The sequence below is a fragment of the Camelus bactrianus genome, chromosome 1, assembly GCF_048773025.1.
Source record: "Camelus bactrianus isolate YW-2024 breed Bactrian camel chromosome 1, ASM4877302v1, whole genome shotgun sequence".
In the NCBI taxonomy this organism is placed as follows: domain Eukaryota; kingdom Metazoa; phylum Chordata; class Mammalia; order Artiodactyla; family Camelidae; genus Camelus; species Camelus bactrianus.
In genome coordinates this window covers 103108381-103123257 of record NC_133539.1, presented here as the reverse complement: position 1 = coordinate 103123257, position 14877 = coordinate 103108381, and the positions used below count along the sequence as shown (strand labels likewise).

The following is a 14877-nucleotide window of genomic DNA, read 5'->3' as shown; positions in this document are numbered from 1 at the left end:
TCTAGCTTAGTCTACCTAGTAATCTGATAATACAGTATGTCAACTATGTTGCTAGGCTAACTTGTTTATGGTAGGAATGACCCCTGATTGGTGAACTGCATTGGATTGGAAGGAATCTAATCCAATATAAAGGAACTATGAATACCTGATAGGGAAGCCATAGCTTTGGGCTTTCCTGAGTGTGTAACTCATAACTATTTATGTCATCTATGAGGAGTCTGGAAGCTGGGCCTATGGTGTTGTTACAAGAGATACCAGCTTCTGTGAAAATGCGGCCTTTAACTGGAGTGTCTGCATCCACTTGGCATGAATCTTGTCTCCTGGCATCTGAGACATCATGTAGGGAGGCCAAGGAAAACAGCTCATGGATGGCTGTGTGGACAGCTGCCAGATGGCTGCAGAGGCTCCCACAGAAGAAGAAGGTGTGACATAGCCCTGTTAAGCTCTGGTCCCTGTGCTCTGTCTTTCTAAGGATATTGATATCGAAGGAGGCCTGTGGTACTGTTGAATCTGAATGTTTAGTTGTGCCTAAGACTCCCTAGTTGGCACTGCAGGAAAGTTTGACCATTGAATTTCTCATGTTAAATCAATCAAGCATTTCTGGGATAAACCCAACTTGATCATGACCTATTTTGTTTGCTGGATTTTGGTAATATTTTGTTTAGGGTTTTTGCACCTATGTTCGTAAGTAAAATCAGACTAGTGGTCTTCCTAGATCCTATTGTCTGCTAAAGTTTTGATGTTAAGATTATATTAATCTCATAAAAAGAATTGCTGGATGTTACTTTTTTATACTCTGGAATAGAATATGTTAGATTGGCAGTCTTTGGCCCCCAGATGTTTGGTAGACCTTCTAAATAAAACTATCTGGGCCTGGAGTTTTATTTGAAGAAAGTTTTAAAATTATGCTTGAGTTTCTTTAGTGGTTATAGGACTATTTAAGTATTCTATTTCTACCTGAGTCTAAGTTAGTAAGTCCCCACCCCTCAGCCAGGAATTTGTCCACTTCATGTAAGTGTTCAAATCTGCTGACATAAGTGGTTCATAATATCCTCTTAATCCTTTTTAAGAGTCTGTAACATCTGTTGTAAGGTCCCTTTTCATTCCTAAGTTGTTTTGTTGTCCTTTATTTATTTATTTATTTTTTTGCTTAATCTTGTCAGTTTTGTCAATTATATTAGTCATTTTAGAGAACCAATTTTTGATTTTGTTAATTTTCTCTACTTAAATTCTATTTTACTCAATTTCTGCATTTATGCTTATTTCCTCCTACTCTTTAGGAGGGTGTTCTTTTGTTCTTTTACTGACTTCCTAATTTGTACCATTCACAAAATATTTTCACCCTTTTAGAACGTAAACCTTTAATGTTATAAATTTTAAAGTGCTATTTAAGTTGCATTCCACACAGTTTAATATTCAATGTTTCTATTATTGTTCAAATTTTTAATATTTCCTATTTTCCATTAGTTTCTTTTTGATCATGAGTTATTTAAAAGTACATTTCTCAATTTCCAACATCAAGTTTTTCCTTTATTTTAACTATTGTGTACTTTGGGTCATTAATTTCTAATTATTCGTTGTTGCTGGAGAGGATGACCATGCGATGCTAGTTCTTTGAAATTTGATGGGATTTGTTTCATGGTGCAGTGGTCAAGTTTTGAAGTTGTTCATACTGAGATTAAAAATGAGCTTTTGATTCTATCTATGTCCATCAGGCAAATTTAGTTAACTGTGTGGTTCAAATCTTCTGTATCTTTATTTTTTTTTCCCTTTTAAATCTGCCAGTTACTGAGAGAAATGTGTTAAAATCTCCCACTGTGATGATAAACTTGTCAATTTCCATTTATACTATGCCAAATTTAGTTATATATTTTGAAGAATGTTTTTAGCTGCATGCAAATTTTAAAATTGTTGTATTTCCTTGTAGCCCTCTTCATCTGGAGAAATGACTTAAAGTCTTTTCCCCTAATATTAATAAAGCCACATCAGTTTTGTTTTGGTTAATATTTGCCTGATATATTTATGTTTTTCTATCCTTTGCTTTTCAACTTTTTTGTGTCCCTATGTTTTAGATGTGTCTTTCAAATAGCATATAGTTGGATTTTGTTTTTCTAATTCAGTCTGATAATCTTTGGCTTTTAATTTAAGTATTTAGTCTAATTATGTATATTGAAGTTATTGATACATTTGCATTTCTACCATCATATTTTGTTCTATTTTTACTTTATTTCACTTTCTTGAACTTCTTACCTTTTTTTCTCTGCTAGTTTTAAATTTTCAAACTCAATATTCTTCTATGGTAACCCTAGATATTTTAATGGAAATACTTAAAAGTTATCAAATTAATCAATATTTTTATCCTTCTCTTTCTCAATATAAAGGCCTTAGAACACTTAGCTCAAATCTTTTTTTTTTTTAATGTTTGTTTTCTACATGAACTTACTGTTCTACATGAATTTAAACCAAAGGGTTTTCTGGTTAATATTACTTGACTAACATTAGAGCTTCCTGATTAGTGACTGTTTTGTTATAGGGCTTTTCTTTAAAGAAGATTTTTGTCACTATTTTATTTCATTGAATAGTCCAGAAGGTCTAATGGAAGCCTAGCAGTACTCTCTTACAGGAAGGAAAAAAAGAAGGTAAATTTCTTCCAACTTAAGGTTAACCTTCAAACAATTAAGTAATATAACAGAATTAAGATTTGGGAAATTTGCAAGATTCTTATGTTTTTGTTATAGGAGTTGAATTCAAAGGATGAAAGTTAAGCTAGCAGAATCCTCTGAAACACATCAGAGTCTGGTTTATCATTTTGAAATGTTTATATGGTCATTCACTTGTTTGTCACATGTAAATTGATTCCCCAAGTACAAATACCTAAAAACAAAAACAAAACCTTTTCACCATTCTGTAAAAAGAAATAAAAAATTTTAAAAGTAAGTCCCAAAAGAGAAAATAGTAGAGGACCCCAGAAGTCATCTGGCCTAACCCCAATTTATAACTAAGGAAACTGAAGTTCAGTTAAAATATATGATATAATAAACAAGAAAAGAAATTAAGGGATGGTTGTTGGAGCAGAAAAAGCAGTGTCACTGTTCAGCTTACATCTATGTTTTGAATAACTGAATTAAAAGACAAACCATTGCCTTCTGTTGTTAACCACTAATCCCACAGACAGTTGTTAAGTCTTGTGTCAGAGATGTCAGTGGTTTGGAAAGTTTGGATTGCTCTACCCAGTTTTTAACCTCACTGTGACTCAAGCCCCCACTCAGAAACCTGTGGGAGTCTTCCCGTGGGGGTGCAGGAGGCTGACAGCTGCAAGCCTGCTGCCTGTAGCGCACCAACAGTGGAGTTCTGCTGAAAGAGAAAATGCTAAAATCTTCAGTAATCACTCCAAAGCCCCACAACATGCATTCCTGAAAGAGAATGCTGGACTCAATCAGGTTTCCACAGTTACAGCCTGGCTGGGTGCCCTGCGCCCTCAGCTGGTGGAGACGGCCTTTCTAAAAGGTGCCTCTGGCCCATGGAGCCTGCCAGTGGCTCCTCTAGCTCCTCCACTTCCTCAGCTGGTGAATTCTCTGGTACTGATGGCATCCCAGGGGGAGAGCTGAGGAGTGATTCCTGATCCTGCCAACCAGCCCACGTTCATGGCTTTCTTGTGTTCCCTCAGCTGCCAAACAGTTGTCTTCCTTCTGAACTTCCATTTTGCTGCTCTTTGAATGTCTGGTCACTTCTAGGGCTGGGAATTATTGTCTTCACCCAAAAGAATATTTTTACTTAGTTCTAGAACTTTGCTTCAACTGTGGGAGACCTGGAGACCCAAGTCTTTGTTTATCCCTAACCTTCTTCAAATAGGGGTGGTTGTCCCCTCTCCCACAGCTCCCGGCAGGCAACCTCCTGAGGGCTGGTTGCCACACTCCTTGCAGGTCCAGCTGCATTTTTAGCAGCTCCATGCAAACGATGGGGGTCCTTGCACAGTTCTTCCATTACTGAGTGAGAGTAGATTTTTCAAAGCAATGGCAGAAAAGCATCCTAGCTGATACAGCCTGATGCAGTTGAGTAGGGATGAACAGGATAGGGGGCTCAGGCTTACTTCTAATTTCAAGTCCTGTAAGATGACAAATTATGATACAGGGCAGGAAAACAAAGACCGAACTCTGCAAGGTAAGAGGATTTTTCCTCTAGAGCAGAGAAAGCTGCTTGTAGTGGAAGGAAGGGTACTGGGTTTGGAAGTAGGACTTCTGAGCTTGATTGTCTTCTGTTGTCTTGGGAGATGTGTGCTCTGGACAAGCCACGCAATATGCCTGACCTCCCATTTCTATTACAAAATGAAAGACCTGAACCAGATTCCTGAGGGACACACAATCCTCTGGTTCTGCAGAGATGATTTATAGTCTGTTTACATGCCTGGATCCATCCCGTCCTGCAGTTGTTGGCATGCTTTTTTAGCAAAGTATAAATTGATACAAAGACAACCTTATATGTCTATAGTGGGGAATATTCTTTTCACAGTGTCCCATTTTCTATAAAAACAAGTTTAATGGCTGTTATATAATCATTTAAAAATATTTTATTAAGCATTGATTTAAAAAATGCAAGAGAAGAATATAACACCTCAGAGCAAATGCTTGAAGGCAGAACGAGTATCACTATAAATATTGCACATATAAAAATCTCTTTTTTACATCTTCACACAACTCATTTCTAAAATATCCTTTGACAGAGACGTATAAATAAATGGCTTCCGAATTGTCAACGCTGGATATGTTTAGTTTCTCATCACCCCACTACGTCTGCAGGTTTTGTCGGACGTCTGTTCCTCTTCCGTGCAGGCACACAACTTCCATCAGCGATGTCGGAGGTCTCATACCTACATCGTGTGAAGAGTAAATCTTTCTGGATGCTCAATATTTCATGTTATAAATTTTTCTTTTTTCTACTGAGAAAAAAATAGATCTTTCAGAGGCAGTGACAGAACGCAGCTTAAATGGGCACCGTTCACTGTTAACATTGCTTGTTCTTCAAGGCATTCAAGAGCTTCTGATTCTTGGTCTTGAACATCATGATAAAGCTGTTTGGCAAGATTTTGCCTCGCCCATCTTCACCCACTTGGCCCATAATAATGTAATTTAGGCCTAAAAGAGAATATAAGATTATTATTTTTTTTCTCTGTGTTGGTTTGAAAGAGCTTAGACTATCACTTACCTCTCTGTAAATGTTCTATAAATGATATAATTAGACATTTATTCTCTCTAGGATAAAATGTGGTTTAAGACTCTCATCAAAAAAAATCTAAATTCAACGGAATGACTTGTCCCAGGTCTGTGGACACGAGGACACTGGACGAAATGGTCACATCCAGTCACGTCCAGCCCAGCAGTGCTGCAGGCCCAGTGTACTTACTGAGTCTCCACTATGAAAGACACACTGTGTTCCTGTGAGAGGCTGTCCCTCCTCGAGGGGCCGCCAGTGCTCCCTGAAACGCCATCTTCAGGTGGCCTCTCGTGGCCCCACAGCGCGTCTGGATTTCCCCAGGCATTTGGCAACTGACGATCCACTGTCTTCTGTTGCTGTTGTCTTGAACTTTTTTTTTTTTTAACATTGTGAACATTTATACTATGTAAGTTTTTTGAGGGTATGGTTGGATCATACACTTCTTTACCTTCTTACTATAATAGTCCCTTGCAAAAAGATAGGTACTAAAAAGTACTTATATCTGTTATACTATTTTTTTTAATATATTAGTGTGTCTGGCTAGATCAGGACTAGACTGGGGCCAACGCTGAACTATGTTGGGTTCAAGCCTGCAGATTTATGTTCCCTCAGAAAAATGTCGTAAAGGAAGTGTGTTATCACCTCCCTTATTTTCCCTCTCACCCTGTATGTCATAGAGAAAATATATGTTTCCTTTCTCTCTTGCATAACACTTCCTCTGTGGGCCACCGTTGTCATCATAGCAGTCTTGAGCCTCAGAAAGCTTGGTAGGCTGGGCAGGTCGATGCCACCGCAGGGCCGGGCTGCTGGCATCACTCTGAGATGCCAGCAGCCTGTAAGTAAGTATCGAGACGTGCATTATCTGCTGCTCCTGACAGTTCTGGGGAAGAAGTGTCACCTTTTACTTTGCTGTTCCCTCTGAAGAGTCAGCGTGAGGCTGCTGGACTCCTGATTTTTCTGAACAATCTAAAGTCATAGTGAAGCTTTCTTGAAGTGGGTATTTTGTATTTCTGTGTATGTGTGTGTGGTGGGGGTTTGGTTTGTTTTGGTTGTGGGAGAGGTTTGTAACAAGACGGAGGAAAGGAATGAGCTGATACTGGATAGAGAAAATCACGATCTATCACACAGTGGAATACCAGGCATTATTACCACTCCAAAGAAAGAAAGAGACCTTTTTGTGCTGTTGACAGAAAGATGTCTGCATACACATCATGTGGGGGAAAAGCTGCAGTAGGCTGTGTGTAGCATGATCCCATCTATGTGCGTAGGTGCATGCTTTCTATGGAGAGAACTTTCCCAAAGGAACTTTTCATTGTGCCTCTGGAGAAAGGGAAAAGGCTTCACCTTTTATAGCCTTCTCTACTTCTTTAAACTTTTTATTTAATTTTATTTTTAATATATTTTTTATTGAAGTATAGTCAGTTTACAATGTTGTGTCAATTTCTGGTGTACAGCACAATACTTCAGTCATATAGGAACATACATACATTTGTTTTCACATTCTCTTTCACCATAAGTTACTATAAGCTATTGGATATAGTTCCATGTGCTATTCAGTATAAACTTGTTGTTTATCTATTTTATATATAGTAGTTAGTATCCGCAAATCTCGAACTCCCAGTTTATCCCTTTCCACCCGCTTCCCCGGCTGGTAACCACAAGTTTGCTTTCTATGTCTTTGAGTCTATTTCTGTTCTGTAAATAAGTTCGTCTTTTTTTTTTTTAGATTCCACATATGAGTGATATCATATGGTATTTTTCTTTCTCTTTCTGGCTTACTTCATTTAGAATGACATTCTCCAGGTCCATCCATGTTGTTGCTGAACTTTTTAACATTACTTTTATAAGTTAAAGAACCTGTTTTTAAAAAAATCATGTGCCTCTGTCTCTGGAGTAACTTTCCTTTTTTCAAAATTTCTCTTAATAATAAACTCATTCTCATTGCTGGATTTAATAATCCTATGTCTACAAATGAGCCCTGAATCTTTCATTCTAGCCCATATATACATACCTCTGTCTTCTGAACTCCAGCTCTGAACTTCCTGTTCTTTGATGGATAGTTTCCTCTAAACTTAGTATCAGCACCTTAAGTGCAATAATTGAAAACTTCTTTCTGCTGAGCTGCTCTTTTTGTGTCTGTTCCCTAGTGATCTGACTTCAAATGCTTCTTGGACTCATTCATCCTTTCCACTACCTTGTCTTCTTCCACAAGTGACAGGAACTGGGATTGGAGCCCAATTCTCTCTGACTCCAGAGGCCCTCCTTCGAAACCAGAAGTGGGCAGTATATTAGCCCTGACTTTATTTGCCTAGACTAGACACAGCATGGAAAGACCCAGCAAGGCTGGGCTCTCTTGTCCCCTTCTCTGTTGCTGAACTCCCCTAGAAGAAGGACTGACGTCTTCCTCCCACTCACCTCTTCTGAGGAGAGGGCACTGCTTGCAGACCACGACGACCTTGGCACTCATGTTCTTGCCGGCCTGCTGAATCGCCAGGTTCCCCTCTTTATAGATGTTGATGATGGAGACCGTGGCGTGCAGACTCCCACCTCGAGGGATGGTTGTGATAACAGTGCCAGCCAAGACTGCAGAGGAAAATGTTTTTGAAATAATGTGACCATGAAGACAAATATAAGCAGAACTGAAAACAATTCTACACTCCTCTAAGTTTCAGACGGGAGAGTTTAATGTTAGCGAGAGGGCCCCAAGAGAGCTGTCGAATTTGATTCTGTACATTTGTCTCCAAAATGCAGGTTGAAAATATGGGCCACGGAGCTGGAAGGCACCCATCTGTTAGGCATTGATACCGAGGGGAGAAACCAAAATACCTGCCGTATTGCAATCCATTGCTGAGATGGGGACTCGTCCCAGTATTTCACCCAACATGTGGATCAGTTACCAAATAACTGGGCTCATGAGCCTCTACCTGGGACTACTCCACAAGACCGTGAATCTTTGGAGGCAATACAGTACTAACAGGTGCACGATGGTGGACTGAGCCACGAAGACCTGAGTCCCTGTGTCTCTGTCTGTGTAGGTGAACGCCTGCCATTCTGTGACTCACCCTGTTCCCCTCTCCTTCAGCTATGGTTCGTCTATGGGGTCCCTGTCTCTAATTAATCAGTAAATATCTGTCTTTTTCTGGGTCTTTCTTATTGTCTTTGTTATCCATCCTGTTTATCTCCTTTAACAAGTCAGAGTATGGCACAGAGGTATAACTGAAAACATTTTCTTGCTTTAAAAAAAAATCTCAGGCAAAATTCTGCTGCTTTTCATTATGTAACTCTCTCTTTTTGCCATGTGACAGAGATTAAGAGTCTCACTACTGAGCTACAGAAAGACAGATGCTGTGTTTCTCAAAGATGTGCTTTTGGCATTTGGGGGGGGGGGACATTCCATGTGATGCAGGACTTGCATGGACTGGCTTTTTTATGAACCCTGTCCCTATCCAGAAAAACCAGTGGCACCTCAAAATAACCAAAACCTGCCCCAAAAGGCGTGTTACCAATGCTGGTTGAGAACCAGTGGGCCACTGGTGATGGTATTAGGTCATTTTGCCATGTAAGGGAGTCACAGTGTAATAGACCAAGTTTTGCACGTGGCTGATACGACCCTTTCAGGATAAAGTGAGAACTCACTGCTTCCGTAGTGTGCAAAGCTCATAACATCACAATTCTAATCATGCTTTGCTTTGCTTCCCAGTGATGAGTGTTCACTGCAAAATGTCAGTCCATACCCAAGTGAAATCAAGTGGCTCTGAAGGACAGGGAGGGAGACTTCTTTCAGCACCGCCTACAGAAGACTACCCTGGATGTGGGAGCAATGGCACCTGGAGCTGCCGGTTTTCATGTCTATGCCAGTTACTTGAATTTCGGCGTGCAAACTCCCGTCAGATTTAGGCCCTAGATTCTCTAGTGCCATCACACCTTCGCTACAACTTAGTCCACCTGGGCTGCAGACAGTTCCCACCTGAAGGCATAGAAAGAGCAAGCAAAGCCTCTTCTGGGAAGCTCTTTGTTTTGGGTGACCTACTTAGGCTGCAGCAACCTTCTGTTCCTGGTAAGACTTTTCTTAAATGTTCCTTTTAAACACAACCAACATAATTAAACTTGGGATCTTTTGCTCTTAAGTGATTTTCACAGCAAGTGTGGCTTTTTTTTTTTTTTTTCAAATTGGAAAAAGCGCTTAGAGATTCGAAGTCATTAGGTAACATCTCAGGTTCCAATTTATAAGAGGTTCCAAGTGGACTTCAGATTTCCAAGTTTTAATTTAGTACTTTGGAAAGACACTACAGGGGAAATACTTGAATTTCTACTGAGAGAGGCCAGCCTAGATATGTTTCTAATTTACTTAAGCTGAATTACAGATGTGTGAAAAAATACTCAGTACATGAAAACTGTGTGAGAAAAAAAAATACAGGTTTATGAAAGCCGTGTAAGAAAAAAAAAATACATGCCCCCCTCCCCCCTCCAGGAGTACTGAGCCAGCCAGAATACACAGAGTGGCAGTATCATGTACCAGGAGTCAAATGATGAAGTTTATGTGAAAAACGTGTATTTTCTGTATTCGTCTTTTTCTCAGTTGTGAAATCTAACACTTTGAAGGGCACAAGTCAACATACCTCAGCGTGTAGGAAAATATTTTCTTGGGCAAATGAAGAGTGTAACTGACCCTTTACCATCACATTCGTGGCCATTCCTTTGAGATTAAGCATGCAGTTTCAGGTTTCTGATGAAAGAGAAAAGCCTGGGTTTTATTTCTTACCAAAGTTACTTGAACAGTAATTGCTCTCCAGAGTCCCCGACCGTCTACACTTTTGTTGACACAGGGCCACGGTGGGTTTTAAACCTTAATTCAAAGAAGAAAGACATAAGATTCAGGAAAGTGAATTCAAGTTATAATCGGTGTTCAGAGCTGAATCTATCAATTTAAAATTTCTCTGTATTTCCCTGAGCCACCAATCTGTCATTGCAGTGAGATAATTAAAAAGGATGCAAAAGAAATTCTTCATGCTACCAACTCCTGCTCTAATTTCTTTAGGCTAACTCAGTACCCTCTGCTGAATTTTAAACCTGAGATCAAAGATAACCCAAATTTAGCCCTATTCTTTTCTTTCTTTATATGTAACTAATAGCATAACCAAAAATAGGTACAGTCTCATATGCTCTGCTTAGAAAAACCCAGAACAAACACATATGAACACAGGAAATATAGGTTAATTCTTCACTTTACAAAAGGAATCCTATGGCGTCCCCCTAAGGGTATAAGGAGCTTTCTTGGTGCATTTGAAATATGCAATTGCTCAAATGTGAGCAGTCCGGGTTTTTAGGAAGTGGGTTATAGCTGTCATTAGATGCAGCCATCACTCAATATTTACTTTCAGCCTGTCATTACCAGTAATGATCTTAAGAATGGAGAAGGAGACAAATGTCGAAAGTACAATGAAACAAACACAGTGGTTCTGACCAGAGGTGATTTTGCCCACTGTGCGACATTTGGCAATGTCTGAGAATATGTGCGGTTATCACACCTGGGGTATGCTGCTGGCATCCAGCGGGTAGGTACCCGGGTACTGCTAAACACAGTGAGCACAGCGGCCTCCAACAGCACAGAGTTAACTACCTGACAGACTGTGGATTAATAAATGAAAATATTTAACCCTCATTATCATCATTAAAAATGTTTCCAAAATATGTGCCAATGATTCACTTATATGTGGCAATATGCTCGGAAGAACTAAACAAAACAACTGTCACAGAATCGTACTCGTTGGTAAGCATTTGCAAGTGTAATATTGCCCTTCGAATATGTTCTGCTAACTCAATTTGTAGGGATACTTAACTACAAGGGGGATCTGAAATGGATGATAATATTAAAATATATACAATTATTAATGTTAAATACACATAACAGCATATATATTTTTTTAAGAGAAAAAGCTCAGAGAGCAACTAGAGGGAATATTGTTCTAGGAGTTGGGGACCTAATTTTCTCTAATTCACTGAGTCACAAAGAAGTGGCATTAGTGGTTCTCCTGCCCGATGAAAGAGTATCTCTTTACATGGACCACTGGAAACCAGCTCCTTCTCAGCCTCAGCACATTAGTCTGGAGGTTGGGAGGGCGTCCCACAAGCTTCTTCTCTCCCTGTGGTACAATCCTGCACTCTTGCCTTCAAGCCATCAGCTATACCTCCCCAAGCCTGCCCATCTTACTGTCCTCTCTCGACTGCCCTGTGCTCCCGGCGTGGTACTGGTCCTCAGCCTTCCTCTCCAGGGGCTCCTGGACCGTCTCGGTGGGTCCACCCTCCTTGTGATGATCCCTCTCCGTGCTGTGGCCTCATCCTTCCCAGAGGCTTTCCCCCTCTGCTCCATCCAGTCCCTCAGTCTCAGCCTCACACATCCTCCTGCTAAAGTCTCATCATCAGTCTCCCAATTGTAAGCATCCTGCTATCCAGTAGAGCCTCCACTCCTTCAAGCTTTTTTATTTACCAGTCTCAGACTCTCATGACTACTTTTTTTCTTTCTTTAGAGGTTCAGCAAATGACCCTTCTCATTTTTCCAACTCCATCAGTCCTGTCCTGTCTTTGCTTCCTCAGCTATTCCACATAGTTGCCACAGTCCGTTATTTCAGTCAATTTCTTGACAATACCTTCAACTCCCTTTCGCCTCTGTCCTTCAACTGTGGATGAATCCTGTTGGAGCCTCTGGGTTTTTTTTTTCTGTGTCTGCACTCAGACAGCTGAGTATACAAATGGACCCTCCTCCATGTGACAAGCTGTTTCCAATTTCCACAGCTGTTTTTCGGATTCCCCTGACCCCCCAGGGCTCCCACCTCCCTTCTCATTCTCAGCAGGTGAACTTGCCTATTTTCTAGAGAGACCAGAGATCACAGAAGAGGATGTCCTCAAAGCTCCCCCCAGACCTCCAAGGTGTCTTATCTGCACCCTCAGTTCCTTTCCTCCCCGGAGAGAGGAGCCTGCCCACTTCCGGGCTCAGGTCTGTCCTTCTGCGAGTCCTCTGGAGCCAGACACCCCCCCCCCCCCACCTTGGTGGAAATTTCCTCCTCAGGTTATTCCTTCACTCTGCCATTCTGTTCTCCTTCTCTGCCGGCTGCTTCCCATCTGTTTTATCACATTCAAACACGTGGCCTCTCTCCCTCTGTCAGGACCGAACTAGTGGACTGAGTTACTGGACCCACTGTCTCGGTTTCTTCTTGCTCCACACGCCCCTCGCCCCTGCCTGGCTTCTGCCTGCACGACTCCACTCACCACCCTGCCTAGGGTCTCCAGTCACCTCCATGTCATGAAATCAGATGGAGACATTCTGATCTTGCCCTTGTTTGAAGTCTCATCAACACCTGGCTCTCCTGACCACTCCCTTCTGAAAACATTCTCTTCCTCGGCCCCATGACACATGCTCCTGGTCTCCCCCTTCCTCCGTAGCGGCTCCCTTCCAGTCTCCTTTGCCAGCAGGTTCTCCTCTTCAAAAAGTTGGAGTTTCTAGAGACTTAATTCCAGCCCTTCTCCTTTCACGGTAACCTCTCCCTAGGCTGTCTCATTCTGGATCATGGTATGAACCACGTATATGTTATGACTCTCAAATTTAAGTCTCTTGCTTAAATCTCTCTTCTGGTCTCGAGGCCCACAGATCTGTCTACAAAACAGCTCCATTTAACGGTCTCACAGACACCTTAAACCCAACAAGGTCACCAGCTTAACTTATGAATCTACCCCTAAACCTATGAATCTACCCCAAAACCTAGTTCTCTGCTTCTATGAACGGTATCATCATCCCCAGAGTTGTGTAAGCCAGGGGCCCGGGAGGCATTCTCCCTGACCCCTCTAGTCTGGTTAACCGCCAAACCCTGTCAGTATCTCCCAAGGTCTCTGGTTTGCACAAGTCAGCATCTCCTGACTGTCTCTGCATTTCTGTCTCGCACAGTTCCCCTGGACAAACACCAGGACCTGCTGATGCTCTTGACCCTACAGCCCATTCACCTCACGGTGGCCAGAGTGATCGTCACAAAATGTGAATCTAGTCTTTTCTTTTTTGAAGGGGGAGGTAATTAGGTTTATTCATTCATTCATTTATTTATTTAGAGGAGGTACTGGAGATTGAATCCAGGACCTAGTGCATGCTAAGCATGCACTCCACCACTGAGCTATAGACCGGCCCCCATAAAATGTGAATCTAATCCTGAACTCTGCTTAAATCCATCAACAGCTTACCCCACACTTAGGATAAAATCCCAAATACTTAGCACATAAGGAGTGAGGTGGTAGGGCTTAAAGATGAAGTTAGAAAGAGAGGCTAGGGACAAAGTGAGAAGGACTTGACTCCTGTGCTGTCTAATATGGTAGCCACTGGCCACATGAGGCTTTTTAAATTTAATTAAGAATTCAGATCCTTAGTATCACCAGTCACATTTCAAGTGTTTCAAGTGGCCACCATATTGGATGGCACAGGTGGAGACAAGGAATTTAAGTGGGAGAAGGACACGGTCTGCTCTGTGTGTGTGTGGGGAGGGGGGTGCTGTGGGAAGTTAAGACAAAGTCAGTCAAAGGGGATCCTAGCAGCGTGACTACGGATGCTGTGGGCCATGCTGGGGAAAACAGGTGAAGAAGCAGATTTGAGGCAGAAAATAGTGTGATAAAAACAAGTTGAGTTTGATATGTTTTCATTTAAATATCTAGCAGTTGCCAAACTCTAGGAGAGATCATTGCAAACTCAGGTTTGCAACTTCAGAGAAAGTTTAGGGCTCAAGATAAAAGCTGGGGAACCACTAGATAAAAGCTGGAGAACAAAAGCTGGGGAGCCACATAAGTGCAGACGGACAACTCACTGGAAGGAACAAGGACACCAGGGACCACTGAAATGAGGGGCAGAAATACTGCTGTAACATGAGGCAGTACACATCCAGGCCACAAGGTGGCACATTTGTGGAGTGCCCAGAAAAATCAGCCCTTCCAGAAGTGCCCGTACTCAGGACAGCCCTACCCTGGGTACTCACAGAAAATCATGGGCAATAAAGCTGGGCTTATTTCAGCTTACTTCATAGCTTAACCAGAGATCCTTCCTTCCTACTTTTTCCCTCCCCCTTGGATTTAGAGTTTGAGAGCTAAAGCCTGAAATCCTGGTGGTTGGAGCTGACAGGGTGTTAGAGACAAGACACAGGGACCCAACTCCTGCCCCTCCATTTCTTAGGTCACGCCCAGACCAGTGTCCCAACTGGCTTCTATAACATGTCAAATATTTTTGTTTAATTTACTCTAATTGGAAAAGATAATATATTTTGTATGCACACATTTTGGAGCACACCAAAAAATAAAGTCCAAATACAGATGTGAAAACAGGGAGGTATCAAGGCCCTAAAACTTGAACCTAAAATACTACAATCCTATGTAATAAAAAGAAAAACACAATTTTATAAGTGCCAGAAAAGAAAAATTAGGCTTATAATGATCTGTGCCTACAACAGGGTTCCCAGAATTTTTACATGACCATAATTTTCTTAGATAACATTTAAAAATTATTAGCTTATAAGCATTCCTACACCTTATACTTTTCTTTCATTAATGGAACCATATTATTCTCTTATATAAGTTTTCATCTTATTTAACTTAGTTTCAAGTATTTTCCTCTTATTTAATTTTTTTTCTACTTCAGAA

The 14877-nt window shown here is 41.1% G+C and overlaps 1 protein-coding gene across 1 annotated transcript in view; it reads right to left on the bottom strand.

The window, feature by feature from the left end:
• Positions 1–4544: 4544 nt before the first annotated feature.
• Positions 4545–14877, bottom strand: part of PCOLCE2 (procollagen C-endopeptidase enhancer 2) — a 65009-nt gene continuing 54676 nt past the window's right edge. The window contains exons 7-9 of the mRNA XM_010952307.3: positions 9974–10057; positions 7627–7794; positions 4545–5132 (exon numbers count right to left, since the gene is read on the bottom strand). Coding sequence (XP_010950609.2) covers positions 5002–5132; positions 7627–7794; positions 9974–10057 — 383 coding nt within the window. The 3' untranslated portion in view covers positions 4545–5001. The remainder of the gene's footprint in view (positions 5133–7626; positions 7795–9973; positions 10058–14877) is intronic.